Here is a 22,404-nt window from a genome sequence, read left to right on the forward strand (position 1 = left end):
ATAAATGGTCAAAGTGATGTATAGAAATTAAACACTGAAGAATTATATGAGTGAGCTAAAAACAATGAAAGACAATTCCCAGGAGAAAAGGGAAGGAGAGAGAACTTAATACCAGGGACATGTTTTCCAACTGGCAGCCAGCCTCATCTCTCTGGGAGAAATTAAACTGGACAAAAGCCTCAGGTTCCAAAAATTTAGGTTTTGCATCTCTTGAATATTAGAAATCATAACTTTCAGGCTCCTGAAGGTATAGCACTTTCAGAATGAAGGTATCTGAAAAAAGCAAGACTACTTAAAAACAACTATATGAAATGAAAATTAGACTATCTACCCACCAGCTTCAGAAAGTACAAGGAACTTAATGGCCTAGTAGAAGTTCTTGATTCTAATAAGAGTTCTGTGATAAGAGGAGCCTGGGTGGCTCAGTGGGTTGAGGCCTCTGCCTTCGGCTCGGGTCATGATCCCGGTGTCCTGGGATCGAGCCCCGCATCGGGCTCTCTGCTCAGCAGGGAGCCTGCTTCCTCATCTCTGCCTGCCTCTCTGCCTGCTTGTGACCACTGTCTGTCAAATAAATAAATAAAATCTTTAAAAAAAAAAAAAAAAGAGTTCTGCAATAAGCTGAAACCACAAGTTCCAGCTCAGGTGAAAGGTATAATTTTTATTTTTTTAATGTTATTGGTATTAGTGTTTTTGCTATTTCCATTGAATGTATGGCCAAGAAGCTACAGGAAAAATTAAAAATTAATATTCATTCAGATTAATAAAACCAATTGGTTGCCAGCAGACAAAAAGACAAGTGGCTTTCCATTGATATTTCTCAAGCTATATTTTGGAGGAAGCCAACCAAAATCCTTATTCCTACTATGTATACTATTGAGGACAAATGAATTGTAAAATTTTAAAAGGCATACTGGGATCATATCTTCATAACAGATAGTGACTAAACAAAAGAATTATGAAAACTCATCAAGCACAAACACAGATTAGAAAATTTGAACAAGATTATTAATTAGTGGTTTGCAATAATTAAAATCCTAAGAGAAGAAACAGAAATAAAAATGAAAGAATAGGCCATTACATAAAGAGGAAAAATGGAACCAAATACAATTAGAAATTTTAAAATATAATCAAATTAATATTCACGTGTAAGTCAAAGAACATACTAAACATTCAACTTAGAGGATTTATATACTAGAAATAAATTTGACAGAAATTATATCAAACAGAAATTTCAGAATGAAATAATAACTGAGGAAATTAAAAATTGCAAAGAAACAACATATACTGACATTCTATAATTAAATATAAAAATCTCAATAATTATATAGGTACTGATTCTACACTGCTATTGGTTGAATTTTGTACCAGCAAAATTCAAAGGTTAAAGGTCTAACCTCCTCTAACTTTTTTTTAGAAATAGCTCTTTACAGAGCTAATTAAGTAAAAGTGAGGTCGTTAAGTGGACTCTAATCTGACTGATGTTCTTATGAAAAGGGGAAATTTGGACACAGAGATGCAGATACATGAAGAATACCATGTGAACATAAAGATAGCTATCTACAAGCTAAGGAGAATGCCATCAAAAAAGTCTTCCCTTGGAAACCCCAAGAGGAATCAACTCTGCCAACATCTTGATTTCAGACTTCTAGCCTCTAGGATGGTGAGACAATAACTTCTTGTTGTTTAAACCTCTCAGTTTATAGTACTGTGTAATGGCAACCTTATTTACTTAATATACAGACTGAAAGAAATTAAATGTCTGATAAAGGAAAATAATAAAAGCTTAGATACTTAGTGTATCTACAGGCCATAAAGAAAACAGTAATAATCCTGAAATCAACCTAAGCAAAAGAGGATATTAAAAAATGAAATCACAACAGATTTTCCATCAAAAATAGAATTCACCATACAATATCTATTTGATAATACAATAATGGAAAAACTCATCATAGAATCCCATACACACACACACACACAAATGATACAGTTAAAAAAAAAAAAAAAGGTTTTACTACTCACACGCAAAATCGCAAAATAGAAATTTAATAAATGATTGCATATAAGCAATAAAAAAAATCAAACCAAAAGAAAGAAGGGTAGAAGTGATGGAAAACATAGATACTGGCAAATCTGAATAAATCCAAGGAAAATCTAATGTTTAAATAATTTGAATCATGAAAAATTTGGAAAGTGCTTTCTAATGAGGTATAAGATATTTGACAAATATAAAAGTTGAAAGCAAAGAGGGTTTAAATATCCTAAATTATCTTTATTGTTTAGGATTACTGTAAAGATATTTACTTTGAATTTTATAAAACATATCAGTTAACCAAAATATCCTAGACGAGAGCCCAGGCAGTAATCAGTAATTTCTCTGAAATTTGCCAGAGCAACATTTTTATTTTTATTTATTTATTTATTTATTTTTGAGAGTGAGTGGAAGGTGGGAGTGAGGGGGAGAGAGGCATTTTTTTTTTTTTCTTAAGATTGTATTTATTTATTTGACAGAGAGAGAGAGCAATCACAAGTAGGCAGAGAGGCAGGCAGAGACAGAGGGGGAAGCAGGCTCCCTGCTGAGCAGAGAGCCTGATGAGGGGCTCTATCCCAGGACCCAGAGACCATGACCTGAGCTGAAGGCAAAGGCTTAACCTACTGAGCCACCCAGGAACTCCGGGAAAGAGAGAATCTTAAGCAGGCTTCATGTCCAGTACAGAGCCCAACATGGCTTGATCTGATGACCCTGAAATCATAACCTGAGCTGAAATCAAGAATGAGATGCTTAGCTGACTGAGGCACCCAGTTACCCTGGATTAGAAAATTTTTCTTGATATGTCTTTTCAGGCAAGGGATGTAAGAGCAAAAATAAACTATTTAGACTACATCAAAATACAAAGCTTTTGCACACCAAAGAAAGCAATCAACAAAACTAAAAGGCAATCTACTGAATGGGAGAAGATATTTGCAAATGACATATCCAATAAAGGGTTGGTATCCAAAATATATAAACAACTTACACAACTAAGCATCCTAAAAACAAGTAATCCAATTAAAAATTGGCAGAAGACATGAACAGACATTTCTCCAAAGAAGAAAATACAGATGGCCAACAGCCACAGGAAAAAAATGATCAACATCCTCATCATCATAGAAATGCAAATCAAAACTGTAAGATATCACCTTATACCTATCAGAATGGCTAATATAAAAAACATAAGAAATGACAAGTGTTTGCAAGGATGTGGAGAAAAAGGAACCTTCTTGTATTGTTGGTACCAATGCAAAGTGGTGCAGCCACTGTGGAAAACAACATGAAGGTGCCTCAAAGTTAAAAACAGAACTACCCTATGATCTTATAATCACACTACTGAGTATTTACCCAAAGAATGCAAAAACACTATTTTGAAGGAATACATACATCCTGAGTTTATAGCAGTGTTATTTACAATAGCCAAATAAAAGAAGGAGCCCGCATGTCCATTGATTGATGAATGGATAAAGAAGTGATATATAAATCTATCTATCTACATACATACAATGGAATATTACTTAGCCATAAAAAAGAATGAAATATTGCCTTTTGCAAAGACACGGATGGAGCTAGAGAATACTATGCTAAGTGAAATAAATGAGTCAGAGAAAGATCAATACATGATTTCATTCATGTGTGGAATTTAAGAAATAAAACAAAGGATTAAAGGAAAATAAAGAGAGCGAGAGACAAAGCAAGAAACAGACTCTTAACTAGAGAGAACAAACTGATGACTGCTTTATTAAGAGCATCAAACACATAGAAAATCAGCAAGGAACTTCAGTAAAATAAAGGAGGTAAGAAATCACCTTGCTAAATTTTTCAAGCAATCGAAAACCATGATGCTCAAAAGAATTAAGTGACCTCTTCTTGGTGAAGGAGGTGGATGGCGGGTTGGGTAAAGTAGATGATAAGGGTTAAAGAGTTCATTTGTCATGCTGAGCACTGAGTGAGGTGTGGAATTGTTGAATCATTATATTGTACACTTGAAACTGACACTGTATGCTAATTGCACTGGAATTAAAATTTAAAAATCAAGTATATGAATTAAAAAGAAATGGTACACAGTTATATTTCAGAAAGAAGTACACTGAACCCAAAATCAGAGTCACATAAGAATTTCCATGGGTCATTTTCCTTCTGGGTCCCATTTTCAATTAAAATGATAAAATCTGTTTATAGTTATATTGATATACAGACTAATATAATACAGTCTGAATAATATTTATTTTTATATTTTATTCTGATTTGAAAACGCATTAAAACATTTTCTGGGCCCTTTAAGCACCATGAATCCTACTGATGATGCCAACTATAACAGACAATTTCCCCCTGGCAAAAATTTTTCTAGACATTGCCAAATCTCCCAGGGATGAGTATCATCTCTGGGTTAGCACCGCTGATACACACACTCACACACAAACACACACCCAGATGGATATGTTTATAGAGTAATATAAAGTTCACAATGTGAATAACTATAAATGTCATGGCCATGGCATATGTATTATGACCTTTAAAAAACCGTCAGTGTAGCATTAGGAAACGCATTAATTAACTTAAACATTTTAAAGTTATATTAAATACAAAAATACCAGATATTCTCTAAAAATGTAATTAACCTTAATGAAATCTGATTTGTTCAAAAAAAGATTCTAAATCTCTACAAATTAAATGACATGCATACCAAATCAAAATCCTCTTTTATGCACCTAATTTATAGAACTGGATCTAAATAGTTAAATCTCCATGATGATTATTTGAAAAGTTCCATTTCCATATAGAACCATGTGTCATAATTTCACACGACATCATGTCATCACATTGTCATCTGTACAAAATTCAAATGCCATGTTTTGATACATGAAGTTTTCCATTTCAAAGAACTTATGATAAAATGTTCATAAAATTATCATCTTGACAATATTAGATGACAATTGGGACCTTTCCCTGCTGCACACTTAATTTTTAATTCAGAGCTCATAATGACATTAAAGATATCATACATTCCTTTCTGAAAGCTTAAACCTTCCCTATCCTTTCTCCATGATTTATTTTTAACCTCAAAATCATTTATTTAATTAGAAACTAATGCACTATTTAATTAGAAACAAAAGAGTTTTGAAGGTTCTCTTTTACAGAAAGAAAATAATATAGAATAATGGCAGTAATAGTGATGATGAGAGAAGAATTTCATGCACTGTTTATTAGAAATTGATCCCCATTAAAGAATAAGATACCTTACAATTCCTTCTTTGGCAGAGCCATAACTAATCCCATGAGCAAGAAGAGGTGGCTTAACTGTTCTGAGCATTGTTACTTCCTATTACTTGAAAAATTTGGCAAGATGATTTCTTAGCTCCTTTGTTTTGCTAAAATTCCTTGCTTATCTTCTATATTTTTTGTTTTTACTAAAACAATTTGAGAATAATTGTGTATAGACTATACTCATCTATTCAGGATAGGATGCAATTGTGGGGGGAGTGGTAACATTTTAGTAACTAAACTCTTAATAGATGTAAGCAATAGCTTCTACAAGTGGTTTATATCTAGAAAAATTTCTAATAGTTACAAATGGAGAAGATACACTGTAAATATAGGAAAGTGAAGATGGAGAATATAATTCATTTGCCTGTTCTGAAAAATTTTAAGTTTTCATTAACCTTTATTATCAAATATATCTTCAGTGTCAACAGAGCCCTACACCTAAACATAAAATTGTGAACAGACTAAATATCTTTGCCTAAAATGCACTGTGAAGTAGAAGCTCCTTTTTTTAGTGTCTTACCTATTATTTATGATTTTTATTCCACTCTCCTTAATTATCAAATAATGCAATGTAAAAAATATCCCCTTACAGATATCCTGGAAAAACACTTTTTTTTAATTTTTTATGTAAGACTGTCTGGCTAGTTAAAAAAGTAATCTTCTATGATATTATTCAAATGAAAATCATACATATTTATGGAGCAAAGCAGATAGCTCTCACAAGGAGTTACCACTGGAAATATATGAAGCCTATTGCCAGCAGTTGTCGATTATTTTCAATGTATATTTTTTGCATTATTTGCAATGTATATTTTTAGGTAAATTCTACCAATACATATGTTTGCATATTTGCAACATGAACTAGTTAGAGTCAATACACTTTGCAATGACAACCTGCAATCTAGGGTACAATCTATTAGGAAACATGAGACAAGGAAAACAGCCAATAGCAAGTAGCTAAAAAACAGAAATTCATCTGTATTCTAAGTTGTAATTTCTGGTCTCTAACGTAAGCATTCCCACTTTCACACCATTTTTTATTTGATAAGCAATATATCCTAATATATGAGATAAACTATATATGTTAAGGCCTGAAGCATGTTATTTTTATCTATTGTCACTAATTCTGAACACCAATGGCCTCACATTTCCAAAGATTCCAAGTCAAATACAAATATGGTTCAGTCAAGGAGAGCCTGGGTGGCTCAGTGAGTTGAGTGTCTGCCCTTGGCTCCCATCATGATCTGGACATTCTAGGATGGAGCCTCATGCTGGGCTTCTTGCTCAGTGGGGAGTCTGCTTCTCTCCCTCCATCTGCCCATCCCCCCCATGCTCTGTCACTCACTATCTCAAATTAATAAATAAATAAAATCTTTTAAAAATATATGGTTTGGTCAAAGAATGCTAGGACTTTCTTGTTCGGATCCTAGCCATTCTGACAGATGAAATGAAATATTGCCTTAACTCTGTCAGAGTGGCAGGAATCCAGAAGAAAAATAATGGCAAGCCTTGGCAAGGATTTGAAGAAAAGGGAACCCTCTTGCCCTATTGGTGGAGGTGTAAACTGATGCTGTCACTGTAGAAAAGAGTATGGAGTTTCCTAAAAAAATTAAAAATAGAATTATCATATGATCCAGCAATTGCACTAGTGGGTATTACCCAAAGGAAACAAAACACTAATTCAAAGAGATATGTGCACCCTTATGTTTAGTCAGCATCCTTTACAATAACAAGGATATGGAAACATTTCAAGTGGTTGATGGATAAATGGGTAAGAAAGATGCAGTGTGTGTGTGTGTGTGTGTGTGTGTGTGTGTGTGTGTGTACATACACACACACACACACACACGAAGGAATATGATTCAGTCATAAAAAAGAATGAGCTCTTGCCATCCACAACAACTTGGGTGGACGTAGACGATACAATGTAAGTGAAATAAATAAAGCAGAGAAAGACAAATAACCAAACGATTTCACTCGTATATGGAATTTAAACAAAAAAGAGATCAAGGAGCAATTAAATACAAAGAACAGACTGGTAGTCGCCAGAGGAGAGGTGGGTGAGGGGATATGTCAAATAAAGGGTAGAGACAGTTCTCTTGTCATGATGAGCACTGAGTAATGTGGAGAACCACTGAATCATTACACTCTACAACTGAAACGAATATAACACTGTATGTCAGTTATATGTCAAAAAAGAAAACATTGGGACAAAAAAAAAACAAAGAACAAAAAAATAATAGGAGTTCCTATGTTAAAATAATAAATCTTTATAAAGCAGAAATTATAAACGAAGTCCAAAGACAAATATCAACTGTGAAAAAACTATTCATAACTTATATTATTGGCAAGATATTATTATATTTACTATATAAAGAATTATTATTATTGATAAGTTAAAGAGTCTAAAAAAAGAATTTAATATCAAAGGACATGGACAGTTAGTAAAAAAAATTTGTATCTCTCAAATATGAATTTCACTCATTATAGGAGAAATATACACTAAAAATACACAAAGATGTTATTTTTACCTATTATATTTGCAAAATTCTAAGTTTTACAATCCCACTATTGGCATTGCTGTCGAAAAATAGTCACTTTTACATCAGGGAGAGAAGTGCAAAATACTACATTACCTATGGAGGGGGATCTAGTAATACTACCAAAATTAAAGATTTACTTATCTGAATCAGAATCTCACTTTTGGAAATTTCTACCACAGACATAATATATGTTAAATATGTGTAGAAGAGCACTCATTACATAATTGCATGAAATAGGAATGAAACAACAATAAAAATTAAAACACCACAGTTAATAAACATTCATTAAAATATCTGTGAGGCAATTGTACCCCAGTGAAAATGGTGAAGTCAAAAATCTCTCCATTTGAAAATTTCAAAATTTTCAAAAATTCTCTACGTCATAAAAGCAATTATTAGTGAGATTTGGTTTCAGTAATTTCAAATAATTATCCCAACCATTAACATGGCTACAAAAGTTTATAGCTCAGGGAGCACTCTTCTTGATTAGCGTTTGATCATTACAACAGGCACTGAGATAGATAGTGTAAGTGTTAAGACGAAGTAGTCCCAGGACTTGCTTCTAAAGAATCCACAGTGTACTAGGTGAGGCAGGCATTTTAACTAGGAGCTCACAAACATTTCCTGCAAATGCCATTAGTAAATATTTTAGACTTTGAGTGCCTTGCTTTCTCTGGCCGCCTCTTCATCCTACCAATGTAGCTTGAAAATAGCCATATACAATACATATATGCATAACTGCGGCTGTATTATAAAAAACGCATTAGTCATGGAAACAAATTTGAATTTCATATAATTTCCATATGTCACAAAAATTATTTTTTAAAAAATCAAGAATTTGAAAATGAGAACAAACAACCCAAAACTTCTTTAGTATGTAGGCAGTACCAAAAATGTGCACGGGCTGAATTTGGCACACAAACTATAATTTATCTGACCCATGATCTAAGCCATAAACTAACCTTTATAGTTGAATTAGTATCAGAAATACCAAACAATATTTCCCAGTTTTACCATTAAGGACACAGAAATACAGAGAATTAAAGAAACTTCCCAATATAATACAGATAATTAGCAGAGAAGCTTTTCACTTACTAATCACTGGTATCTCATGAAGGCAATGAGTCTACTCCAATGATAGGTGTTGGTGGACGGCATAAATTTTAGTTGTGATAGCTTATATAAAACTATATCCTAATATGGATTGAGTTCTACAGTCTTTTAAAAATCTGTGATGTTTTTATGTATGTATATAGTAAGAGGGGAATGCAAAGAATCTATATAATCAAGTTAGAATTTCTCATAAAGGATGATTAGAGTAGAGGAGAAAGACCAAGTGAGTGGATTAGGTCAGATAGTGAGTAAGAGAACCACATCCTTGGGTATGACCATTATATTTGTCTACTGTTACTATAAACAATAGAGCAGATACCAGTTTCTTCAGAACCTTCACAAACATGAATAGCTTCATAGACCTCCACTCCCCCATGGTGGGTAACAAGCTTTCAACCCTATGTTCATCAGCACTCCAGCCCAGAAAGAATGTTTAAAATCGACCTACCTTCATCATTTACCAAATGAGATGACACAAAAGGAAATGAAGGTTGTCTAATCTGTCCCTTTCAAGCAAATTTTTTTTCACTTAGATTGAACTGACAAGAAATATACATAACAGAATATATATAATAATAAAATATGTTTTCCTTTTGGTATACCCCTAAAGGGAGGAAATACTTTGTTTCTTATTTTTCTCCTTTCCAAGGATAATAAATTATTACTGAAAAGTATTTTGAAGTTCACAAGCAAAAAACTTTCAAGTAATTCCATATATTACATTTTTATTTCAGCACATTTGTTTTCATTTATTTTGCGGAATACTTTGCAGGGAAAAAAAAAAAGAAAATGATGAAATGAGTTGCTTTGTCTCATTTTAATATGCATATAAGAAAATGATTGAATGGTTTCAGATCTTTTTTTATGTGCCACATTCTGACTCTGCAGCTCCTGCTGGCTATGGAAAATACAGCTGCAACCCAGTGCCTCCCTGTTGGATGAGGGGTAAAGCAGATGGCTCGTGATCCTGAACTGCCTACACGTGAGGGAAGCACCATGGCTTGGATGGAGAACTTTTTTTTTTTTTTTTAAGTACTAACAGTACTAAAGTGAAAATAAATAGTCAAGCAGGGAGATGAAATTCACTGAGCCTGCAGTCATGGAGATTCTACTGCCATGCTTACTGTTCCTCCCAGAGGTACTGAACTAATCTAAGTGGTTGTCTCCCACGATCCATAATTCATCAGAAGGTCTCTCTACCTCCCGTGCTATTCTCTACCCTGGAGCCTACATGACACATGGTTAAGCTGTCCTATTACTGAGTGCACAATTTCCTAATGGGTTTGATAAGCGATTAAATTGTCTTGTATTTTCAAGAGAAAAGGAAGGTGGTTTGAAGTTACTGATTATTTTATCAACTCCATTCGTTTGGAATGTTAAGAAAATCTGTACCTGCTGTGTATATTGAATGTGTATTTAAAATATATCAGCATTTGAGTGGAAATTAATTTGGGGAATGGAAAAAAATACCCATGTGATTTTAAAAGAGGACTTAAATTCAAATACAATTTCTGTAACAATTAATAAAAATAAATAAGATGTCATGAAAAAGCATGTTCTTTTTGCTTCGTGTGCATTAGCAATAGATTAAAAACTGTAAATATCAATGTGCCAATAAATGAATTTGTGAATTCCAATATACCTTCATGGTAATAGAGGCAAAATTGCCCAATTGTGTGTTCAATTAAATATTTCCATTTTATACAAAAGAATGCAGAGAGTAATATACCAGTGAAGATCCAGTCCAGCATGGATGAACTAATGTTTAGGGAGAGGTGACATGACTGCTAAAGTTCTCTTTTTTTTTTTTTAACAGTCATTATTTTAAACCATTTAGCATAAGAAATAGTATTCTGTAGTATATTTCATTCTACTTTCCATGTCTTTTCCAAAACCATCCCAACGCCACTCTCGTCTTATCCCATAATTTCTCAGAATAGGAAAAAGAATAAGAAAAACTTACTTTTCCAACATACTGAGGATCTGGTCCCATATGTTCTTCTAAAACAAAGAACTGATTCCAAACCCATCCCCTTTTGGGACGGTGGTGGACTTCGGTTTCACCTTCAATATGTTTGGTCTGGTTTCTGGTCACCTTGATGGAGCTGTGGTGAGCAGTTCCATAACACCTCTGCACAAAACAGAGACACACTAGGACTGGACAGATGCAAGATGTGCTCGTAATTTTCATTGTAAGATAGCTTTCCTGTTCACAGTCTCCTTTCTTTTCCTTGTCAGTTACAAATGCTTAGTGCGCATTCAAGAGAGAAGCCAGAGCATCTTTTGAAAGGACAGTCCAAAGTAAATTGTTTAGCGTGTCCATGATTTAACCGCCCATCAGGGAAAGGTCAGACTACATTTACATCCTGAAACGCTTGGGAGAATCAAAGCTGTAGTCGTCTGATTTCAAATCTTCACAGTAAGTGAACACGGACAATCATTTTCTACCTAATGGAAAGAGAGAAAATTATATATATTAAAAAACATGGTCACTTTAAGTATTCACTCGGAATGCAAATAATAATATTTTATAGTATGAGGCTGATAAGAATCTATACAAATTCTTTTGGAAATACATGAAAACATGTATACACATAGTCATGCATAAGCCTACATACTGCAAACATTTTTATAAGGACCTCCTTATCTGTGCTCTTTTCAATATTTAAAAACAAATTTATATAAATATATATATATGTGTTACTATTTATATCTATATATGTATATATTTGTATATTTTTAAAGATTTCATTTATTTATTTGACAGAGATCACAAGTAGGCAGAGAGGCAGACAGAGAGAGGGGAAGGGAAGCAGGGTCCCTGCTGAGCAGGGAGCCCGATGAGGGGCTCAATCCCAGGACCCTGGGATCATGACCTGAGCCAGAGGCAGAGGCTTTAACCCATTGAGCCACCCAGGCGCCCCTATATTTGTATTTCAAAACAATTTATGTATTTGGGTATTTGTTCATATATACATATATATGCATATTGTGTATTTATATACGTGTGTATATAAAATCTTTTGAAATAATAGAAATGTAGCTCTCGGGAATGCAGAAACATATGCTCAAAAACTGACCATGAGTACTTGAACATGTGTAATATGATCTCTGACAATATGTGACCTATTAGGCACTCCATAGTAACTGTAAATTTTGTTTGCTTTTGTGTTTATTTTGTTTTGTTTTGTTTTTTGTTAAATGTGATACAAATTCACAACACATGCTACGCTTGGATTACATACTACATGTGACTCACTGTACATCAACAAAATACTCAAAATTCTTTAGCATTGAAAAATTGTCACAGATCAAGGAAGCAGGTACTTGAATTATTCTTAGTACATACAATAGAAGAAAATAAAACACAGCAGAAAAGATGACTGAAAAGAAATGTATGCAATTTAAAATAACTCCGTATATGGGGATCCGATTGGCACAGCTAATATGAGTGAGAGAGCATCAATAGGCTGAATTATAGCTTGAGTGGACTTTGAGAGGCCTGTGAGGTGTGGTCTTCACATACAGGCAAAACAGATTTCAAGATTGGGGATGACATTCAAGTAATTGTAACAGCTATGTAAAGAAAAGTAAAAGGAACTAAAGAATGGTGGCACAAAGAGCAGGAGGAGATGCTCTGATTTTTAAATAAGAAATATTGAGGAATTGGACTTAGATTTTAGTATAATTGACAATAAAGCAAAGCTTTAGAAACATTTCCGGAAGAGAAGAAACAGGAGAAGAGAAAAAAAAGGTTGACCCTAAAATTGTTAGCTTATAAAAACATAAAACTGTGTAGCAAATATTGCTGTATTTTTTTATATGTGTGATTTCATTATTTTTTAAAGATTTTATTTATTTTACAGAGAGAAAGACAGAGCACAAATTAGGGAGTGGAGGCAGAGAGAGAGGGAGAAGAGGCTCCCCTCTGAGCAGGGAGTCTGATGAGGGGCTTGACCCCAGGACCCTGACTAAGATCATGATCTGAGCAGAAAGTAGATGCTTAAACTGACTGAGACAACCAGGCACCCCTCTATGTGGCTTTTAATACTTATTTAGAAAAAAAAAATTGTATTCAAGATTATAGCTGTTCTAGCTAGTAAAAATATTAGATGAATCACTTTCTCATTTCACGAAATTCACCCCTGTACACCAACACAAACTGAAATGTAGATCTGAATGAATTACAAGGTGAATAACATGATGATAAAAGGATTTAACAAACGAAATATACATAAGTAACCACAGGATAATTCTTTCACACTGAGATAAATATTTATATAGAGTCAGGAATTAAAAAAAAATCTCAGATGGAGGGCGCCTGGGTGGTTTTGTTGTTAAAGTGTCTGCTTTCGGCTCAGGTCATGATCCCCAGGTCCTGGGATTGAGCCCCACATCAGGCTCCCTGCTCAGCAGGAAGCCTGCTTCTCCCTCTCCTGCTTCCCCTGCTTGTGTTCCCCTCTCGCTGTATCTCTCTCTGTCAAATAAATAAATAAAATCTTAAAAAAATATATCTCAATTGAGACTTAGAATATGGTGGTTTTCTCTATCAGTATCTCTCCCTATCATTAGGGTTAGTGGTTATACTTTTTTACCAGTTGTGCAAGAATCATATTGGGCTAGAACTAGGATTTAATTTTAATTATCTGGTAAATACAACTTGAAGTTTGCAATTTTTTACGGAAGCAAAAGATAAATATTTCACTGACTGAAATTCAAGTTGACCCCAAAATCTATTTTTAATTTATTTTTACTTTTTTTTTAAATTGGCCAAAGACCTTAACAGACATCTCTCCATAGAAGATAAACAGATAGGAAATAAGCATATGAAAAGATAATCACATATACCATCAAGGAAATGCAAATTAAAATAATGATAAGATACCACTACACACCTATTAGAAATGGTAAAAGTCTGAAACACTGACAATACCAAATACTTATGAGGATGAAAAGCAACAGGAATTCTCATTTATGAGTGGTGGAACTCAAAATAGCGATACTATAAAAGTCAATTTGGCAGTTTTTTATAAAACTAAACATACTCTTATCATACAACCAGCAATTGTGCTTCTTGCTATTTACCCAAAAGAGCTGAAAACTTATGTCCACACAAATACCTGCATGCAAATACTAATAGCATCTTTGTTCATAATTGCCAAAAGTGACCAGGAATTCCTTCAGTAGGTGACTGGATAAACTGTGGAATGCCAGACAATGGAATATTATTCAGCCTCACAAAGGAATGAGCTATCAAATCATGAAAAGACATGGAAGAAACTTAAATGCATATGACTAAATTAAAGAAGTCAATCTAACATTTTTAAAAAATACCATTGTAGCTCCAACATGATGACAGCACTGGAAAGTCAGAAAAAAAGCAAGTTTTCTTTCCTTTTTTTCCCCCCAACAATGCACTTGCAGTACAAACATGTGAATCATCTAATTTCTTTGAATCTCAATTTTCTCATCTACCAAAATTTGTGGCTTAAATAATTGACTTTAATATTTTTTAGTCTAATAAATTATTTGGATAATTTTATATATTTTTATGTATCAAGAGACAATTTTCAAGTCATAGATTTCAAAAAAGAAACTTTAGTTGTTCTTCTTAGAAGTCAAGTTGATGAATATATAAAAGGTGCTATCTTAATACTTTCACACCATTTGGTGTGATTTTTAAATGAAATTAACATCTTTGCCCTTTATGCTAAGTTGTTTAACAAAGCATAATTCATGAGTGAAGGTGAAGAAAGTAGTTTTTGTAGTGCATTACAGATATATACGATGAACGTGTTCTTTATAATATTGATCTTGTCTGGCATTCCAAAAATATATAAATGCATTTTAATCTGCAAATTTATCTTTAGAATCTCTACTATGATAATTATAAAATGATAAATAAGGCTCTGTGGAATGAAAGAACAAATGTAAATATTACTACTGTACTTATGTAAGTAAATTCATTTACGATGAGGAGAGAGAACTCCAAATATAAAAATATGCTCTATTTTAAGAAATTGATCCTTGCATACGTTATAAAGAATTAAAATACAAATTACAATAAAATATTGAGGGGCGCCTGGGTGGCTCAGTGGGTTAAAGCCTCTGCCTTCAGCTCAGGTCATGATCCCAGAGTCCTGGGATCGAGCCCCATTTTGGGCTCTCTGCTCAGCAGGGAGCCTGCTTCCTCCTCTCTCTCTCTGCCTGCTTCTCTGCCTACTTGTGGTCTCTGTCTGTCAAATAAATAAATAAAATCTTTAAAATAAAATAAAATAAATAAAATAAAATAAAATAAAATATTGAGACTAACCCAGTAGAAACGTTGCAGACATCTGCCATTTTCTGATTAAGCAGCATTCAAATACCTTCCCTACTTTCATGGAACAATCCACTATATGAACTCTCAGAGCCCTTTCACCTCTGAACTCTTAGGGATCTGACACTTTCTTCTTATAGCCTTTTAGTTAGAATATATACCAATGACATATGGATGTTAATTATATTTTCCAGCACCCTGAAACAAATGATGGGTGAATGTAGACCATTGAGAAATTTTTCACAATGGTGGTGAGGTTCTCAAGGTCAAGATATAGTAGACCTGATTCCAGCAGCCTTGTGGGCAAATCTAGTGGCAGTTGCATGAACTAAGAGTCATTCTAGCTATATTGTTTCAGTGGTGAAACATTGCTTCCAGCTACTCGCTCCTTCAGCCATAGTAGCATTAGTAACACTGTACTACGAGTCAAAGGACCTCAAATGTTCTTCTTGCAGAACACTATCACATTTTTATAAGCAATTTTTTTCTCTGAGCTTCACATTTTTCATTTATGAATAAAGATTCTCATGAATTATCTTTGAGCATGTGCAGCAACCTGATTATTTGAATTTATGATTTAATAACTGAGTATTATTTATAAATTATTTTCCTTACACTGAGTTACTCCCACGACCCAAGATTAAATAAGCATTTAGATATTCAGTGCAGGCATTCCTTCTGAGGGCTCCGAGGAAACAATATTCTTATCTTCTTAGAGAAATGGATTCTCACATCTATCTGAAACATTACTGCTCATAACATGTGCATTTCACTGGATTGATTTTTTTTTTTTTTTTTACCAATTGGTTCTTAACTTTTAAACTTTGAACTCTACAGAGGTCTAGGGAATGTCTTTTGTTTTTTTGTTTTTTTTTTTTCTTTCTTTCTTTCTTTTAAAGAAAGTGCTGCCTGCTTTATTATTTTGAAAAAAAAGTCTTGTTAAAAAAAAAAAAAAAAAAAAAAAACAACTCTGTAGACTCCATAGGTGACATGTGAAATTCCACATATTCAAAAAATCCTATAATTCCCACCAAGTTCTAAACTCTAGAATTATACGTTACTTAGTAGAAATTTATCTGACTTTGCACAGAGCAAGTCTAGCTTAAACATAAAATGTCAGGAAGATAAAGCATAATGGAAAGTCCACATTATTTGGAATTACTTTCAGTGTGAGATATATGAAAAACATCCTGTGTGGAGAAGTCTGAGTCACTGGGAACATGATGTTCAATACACCTAAGCGGGGCTTCCCAACTGTCAAACCTGTATATTCACCAGATGAGAAAGCTGTTCTTTGTGTCATCTTGAAGCTAAAGCAACTTAACTTTTCCATGATGAATTATTTCAAGCCGTCATACTGTCAGGCAGATTTAAATATAAGGGAATTCATTTTATGTTGAATTCTGGCATACTTATACAGATGAAAGTTACAAATACTGAACAAGAGCCATTTTAAGTTTAATAAATAACTATTTAATACTTATCTATATAGCCATGTGCGTGTGTTTGCATTACCTTCAGGATGTTCTAAAATCTTGTGGTTATAAGCATAACTCCCACTTCTGGCCAAGATGCATTCTCAAGCACATGTCTGATGCTGGAGCTGTGGTTTCCATCACTTTTGGATTAAATGATCAAGAATATTGGTATCATTCTCTTTTTCTAAATCTAGTCCTTGTTCAATTTCTAATGATATTGACTTCTGAGTTTTGTTTTACCATCTTGTCCTTCACTATTTTACTGTGAGAAAACAGTTGTTTTTCTCTTTCAATTGGTAATTTATCTGTTTAGCAATTTTACTCTTCTCAATCTGTGTCAACTGGAACCCCTCTTACAGTCAAAATGCATACACTCCTAAACCACAGAGACTGTGGAGGGCTTTGCCTAAATTTGTTTCATCACTAGGTTGATCGCCAAATCAATATTTTCAATCACAATCTGACCTTTTCAGGACGTTCTTATAGCCCCAAAGTTTGGGCTGACAAATTGTATTTGCTTAAAGGAGGTACACACATAAATATATATGTACATATATATTTAAAATCACCTCAAAGTATGCCTCTCTCTAAAATATAATGTAAAAATAACATAAATCAGGAAGCATTACCTTTTTCATATTGTGTTTTTCTCTTAGAGATAATATTGTGGGGCACTTGGGTGGCTCAGACAGTTAAGCATCTAATTTCGGCTCAGGTCATAATCTCAGGGTCCTGGGCTCCAGCTCAGGTCATAATCTCAGGGTCCTGGGATCAAGCCTGCTTAGTAGGGAGTCCGATTATCCCTCTGTTCCTCTCCCTACTTGTGCTCTCTCTCCCTCTCTCTCTCTCTCAAATAAGGTCTTTAAAAAATATTAATATTTAAGTGAAACAGATATTAAGTTTCATGTAGGTGGTTATGAATACATTATGTGTGTACATACAGGCCTTACTCCCTCCACATGGTTCATTCCTCTTTCTTAGCCTTAAGAGCCTTACTCTCCAAATTCCATTTAGAAATACCTATCCTCTGAGGCCTAGTCTAACAAATGTTTCCCCACAAAGACCTCTCTGTTTTGGAGAAAAAAAATCTCTTGGGGTCTCTTGTGTTTCTATACATCTTCTGAAAAAGTGGCATTGACAGCTTTGTTTGATGCTATTTTTCCATGGATACCTGTAGAGCAAACAGCCATGGAAGAAAGGTAGAACTTCCCTTTGGGGCAGAAAGCGGATTTATTTTCTGACTGGATTATGGTGTCCTCTTTGAGGACAAGGATTAAAGAGGTCTGTTTGCAGACCCAATAGAACACTGAAGATTCCAAAGCTTAGGGCTCCTTAGCCATGACCCGTAGTGTGTGTATGACTGCTTCACGTTCCCCAACGGGAGGTAAGAAGTCAGGGGCAAGGAGAATTCATGCCACTTACTATCATATGGGTAAGAAGGTCACTCTTCTCTGCTTCTGAGTCTCATAGGTTCTGTCCCCATCTCCAAAACTACAGCAGCCTAACTTGTTAGCTTGATAGTAGGGTAAAATCTCAAACCATTCACTTGCAAGCCTGGATACCAAACCTCAGTAGAATCATTTGATCCACTAAATTACCATAGCATTAGCCAATCCTGGTTCATTATGGCACACCAGCATTCTAATCATTTACATAGATGTTATCTAATTTTCCCTTTGTGGAAGGTTTTTTTGGTTTTATTATTTTGTTTGTTTTGTTTTGTGTTTAGTCTCACACTGTGTATTTTCTGTATCCTGTGAAGTACTTCTTATAATGAAGCCAGTAAGTTAATGTTTGTTGAATGAAAGCTAAATGACGAATAGACAAATTAATTCAGAATGTGTGCTGCAAGAGTGGTGTGAAGATACCCAATTTCATGTTCAAATATTTAATCTTAAAAATGTTTTACAGAAAAACTTTTTAAAAGCATGCTTTGATTTTGGTTAACATTATACTTTGCTTCACTTCAAAGACTATCACAATCAAAGACACAAATATTGGATAAGAAAATCATATTTTATCAATAAAATCCTGCTTTTTTCACTAAGTTCCTCTTTACACAGAGGCAATTAAGGAAGCTATTCAAATATTGAGCCAAATAGGCATTCGTGAATTTGCAATGCTATTCTATTATTTATAGGTCAAAATACATGCACGGACATTGTTACTGTGTTGACTAAGAATAAATAAATAAAAGGAAATAAATTAGAGACTATCATTCATGGTGTCACTATTTTTTCTGTCTCGAGACAAATTCTGTTACTGTTAGAATAATGTAAACATATTTATATGGAGTTTTATTTTAATATTTTATGTATTCCTGAACTTATACACATAGTAGGAAAGACAATGTCCTGAAGATATATGAGAATATAAGATGATAATCACAATATTGCTCTACTTGGCTGTAGTAGCTAATATAAAATTACTCCAAATTTTCATGGGGCTGATTCTAGTCTTCCTAAAGTCTAGCTAACACTGCTCAAAAAATTAGAAAACAAAAATAGAAGAAAATGGTAGTACCAAAAACAATGTTTCTGACCTTATCCGTACATGTCTGAGTAACAAATAGATATTCTGAATTTCTTTGTCTTCTAAAAGTATTTCCACATATCACACTATTTTTATGTTTAGTGTATATTCCTGTTGTATACAACACACACATACACACACACAGTATGCATACACATATCATCTAAGTTGATAGATTTTCACGAAATAAATTTCTAAAATGGTTATTCAGTTTGATTTAAAATATCAAAAGCACTACTGTAGAGACTCCTGGTGGTCTAACTCACTATCTGGTTTCCAACACTGAGCCCTCCATACATCTTGCCAGGCATTGTGTCCCTGTGCCTCACTTACCCAGAATAGACACTATTTTTCCTAGCCTCTGTTGTGGCTGGATATGGCCTCATCACTAAGTTCTAACCTATGGCATATAAGCAGAGTATTATCTTGCAAGATCCCAGGAAATTTCCCTAGAAGACGTTGGTTGGTGTTTTATCTATTCTTTCCCCTTCATCTTGGCACTTGAATCCTGAATGTGATGGTTAAAGCTCCTTTTTGGCACCATGACAATGAGCATCACGCGTGGAGATGGAGAACGCAAGCAACTTTATCCCAGAGAACACTGTAGGGTTCTACCTCCATGAAATCCCTGAGCTGCCTTCCTCTGAGCTCAGTTAATAGAGAAAATATTTCAGCTCTTTTATGTTTGTTACTCGGAGCTGAATTTAACCCTAATTTAAGAACCATAAAACTGAAAGTGTATGTTTTCCAGTCTTTGGATTTCAGGGGTGAGGGTGCATGGGAAATAAAGTACAGAGGAAAGAAAAAAAGGGAAAGGAAACGGGGGAGTGTGGGGGGGTGTGGGGGGGTGTGGGGGGGTGTGAGGGTGAGAAGACAGAGGACACTCTACCCTAACTTACAGAAGACAGTTTTTTTTTTTTTCATGCAACCTTTATCACAAATATTAAAATCCTGTTTTTCTCTTTTTCCTCTGAAGTAAGAAACTACATCTCATGCTGTATCTGTGCCATTCCTAGCACACAGGACTATGAAATGCAAATGAAAGGTGTGAAGTGCAAAGTTCCCTTCAACCCCTCTGCCTTTGAAGTCTGTCCTCTCGCTGTATAGAATTTCAACTCCTTGCTTGAAATTGCCCCCATGTCTCAGCATCACCTCCAGGAGAGAATCAAAACACTTTCAGATGAGATTCATGACTTATCAATCTGTGGCACCTTCCCACTTTCCCTGTCATCGTCAGTGTCTGCTCAGAAAACACCTACTCATATTTTCCACACTGACTCCTGTCTATGCTAAGTCTTCGTGCCTTTGAGCAAGCTGTTTCGTCTAAAGGAAAAGCCCATTTTTTTTCTGTTTTAATGATCAGTGAGTCACCAGTCTCCCAAGTGAGTCTCCAGAGCCCATCCACCCTGCCACCCCCTGGTCCCTCTGTTGCCATGGAAGAGTCCAGAATATGCGCCTCGGGCATGTAGGATATTTTAAGTTAAGGTTACTTGAAATGGAACAGATGCAAAAGGGCACTCTGATCTTCCCAAAGGCAAGAGATAATATCCCAATGTGAAAGAAGTCCTCTCTAGAGCAGAAAGAACCAAACATTCTTGTCACCAAGGATGAGAAGTTGAAGCCAAGACAAATCTGTTAAAAGAAAAAAAAAAAAAAAGGCTTGCTAAACTAACTCTTACCTATCTAGTCATGTCCTTCTACCCAGTTAACTAACTAGCCCAAGCCCCTTTGCCTTGGGACATTTTTCACAGTTTACTACTCTTCATCCAATTCACTAAAGAGTCTGGCTTAAATGCTTTTTATCAGTTTTTATTTCCTGAGATAGGTTCCTATGTCATGTAAAACTTACATGAAATACATTTATATGCTTTGCTCTCACTGATGGTTCATTACAGGAAAATCCAGACAAGAACACGTGACTTGGGCATTTACTTGTCTTCCAAACCCGACTATAACCTCCAGCCAGAACTTAACTTTAATCTTTATGCTCTAAACTGATGAGCCTAGTCTGGGGCTCACAGTCAAGACTCAGTTAAATGAACAAATAAAATGGGGTTTGGCTTCTCTGAGTTTTGAGTGACCCACTGAGTAGTGAGGTGACCGTCACCCAATTTTCCCATAAGCCAAATGGGTGTCATAACTTCCCGAGTCTCTGTAAGAATTCATCAGAGTTATGGTTACAGTCAAGAATACGTGAATGACTCAAATCCCAGTGACACTGTTGAGAAAATAAAAATTAAAGAATGTCTGTTAAATTAAGAGTGGCTACTCTTACATGAACTATGTTCCATGCATCACTGCGAAGTTTTATTGGATCATTTCTCATGAGCTGGATATAAGAAAATGTTTTAATTATAATTTGAATTTTATATTTCTTAGAATAAATTAAAGCTAAACATTATTAAAATACAGAATTGTTACGTAATGTCTTCATAATGAATACTTAATTCTTGTATATCTTTTAGAGCTATGGTTTTCTATTTTAAAGTTAGGTTTTCTATCTGTATGATGTACATTATATATAATTTAGAAAATAAAATTCCTGTATAAGATTTGAAAATGTTTTTAAAACATGCATTTTAGAAAGTAACTACAATAAATGTTTTGAAATTGAAGTATACCCCCAAAAGATACTCAGTGATGAGTATAATAAAGCTCCAAAAGTTGAAAGAATTTAGCTTTTCTGTAGTTTTTTTTTTTTTTTTTTTAAGAGAGAGAGGGCGAGCAAGCTATCTGGGGTACGGGCAGAGGGAGAAAGAAAAAGAGAAGCAGACTTCCCGCTGAGCATGGAGGCTGACATGGGGCTTGATCGATCTCATGACTCTGAGATCATGACCTAAGATGAAATCAAGAGTTGGACACTCAACGGATTGAGCCATCCAGGCTCCTCTTTAATCATTTCTACAGTAAAGTGGCTCACCTTTCCTATAACAAGTAGGAATATAATTCTTCCTCTTTTGGGGTATTTTAGTTTCCTTAGTTTATATGGAATCTTCTAGGCTTAATTAAAATCTAATATGGAGCATCATGGTTCTTATTTGTAAGAAAATTAAGTGTTAAAATTTTTTTAAAGATTTTATTTATTTGACAGAGAGAGAGCATGAGTGGGGGGGAGTGGCAGGC

At 34.4% G+C, this 22,404-nt stretch overlaps 1 protein-coding gene across 4 annotated transcripts in view; it reads right to left on the minus strand.

Moving 5' to 3' along the window:
* CDH18 (cadherin 18) overlaps positions 1 to 22,404 on the minus strand; it is a 696,319-nt gene that overhangs the window by 314,267 nt on the left and 359,648 nt on the right. For all 4 annotated transcript variants that reach the window (XM_045082036.1, XM_045082035.1, XM_045082039.1 and 1 more), the window contains exon 2: positions 10,916 to 11,400. In XM_045082036.1, coding sequence (XP_044937971.1) covers positions 10,916 to 11,143 — 228 coding nt within the window. In that variant the 5' untranslated portion in view covers positions 11,144 to 11,400. The remainder of the gene's footprint in view (positions 1 to 10,915; positions 11,401 to 22,404) is intronic.

Source organism: Mustela putorius, unplaced genomic scaffold (genome assembly GCF_011764305.1).
Source record: "Mustela putorius furo isolate JIRA1106 unplaced genomic scaffold, ASM1176430v1.1 tig00000589_pilon_pilon_pilon, whole genome shotgun sequence".
NCBI lineage: Eukaryota > Metazoa > Chordata > Mammalia > Carnivora > Mustelidae > Mustela > Mustela putorius.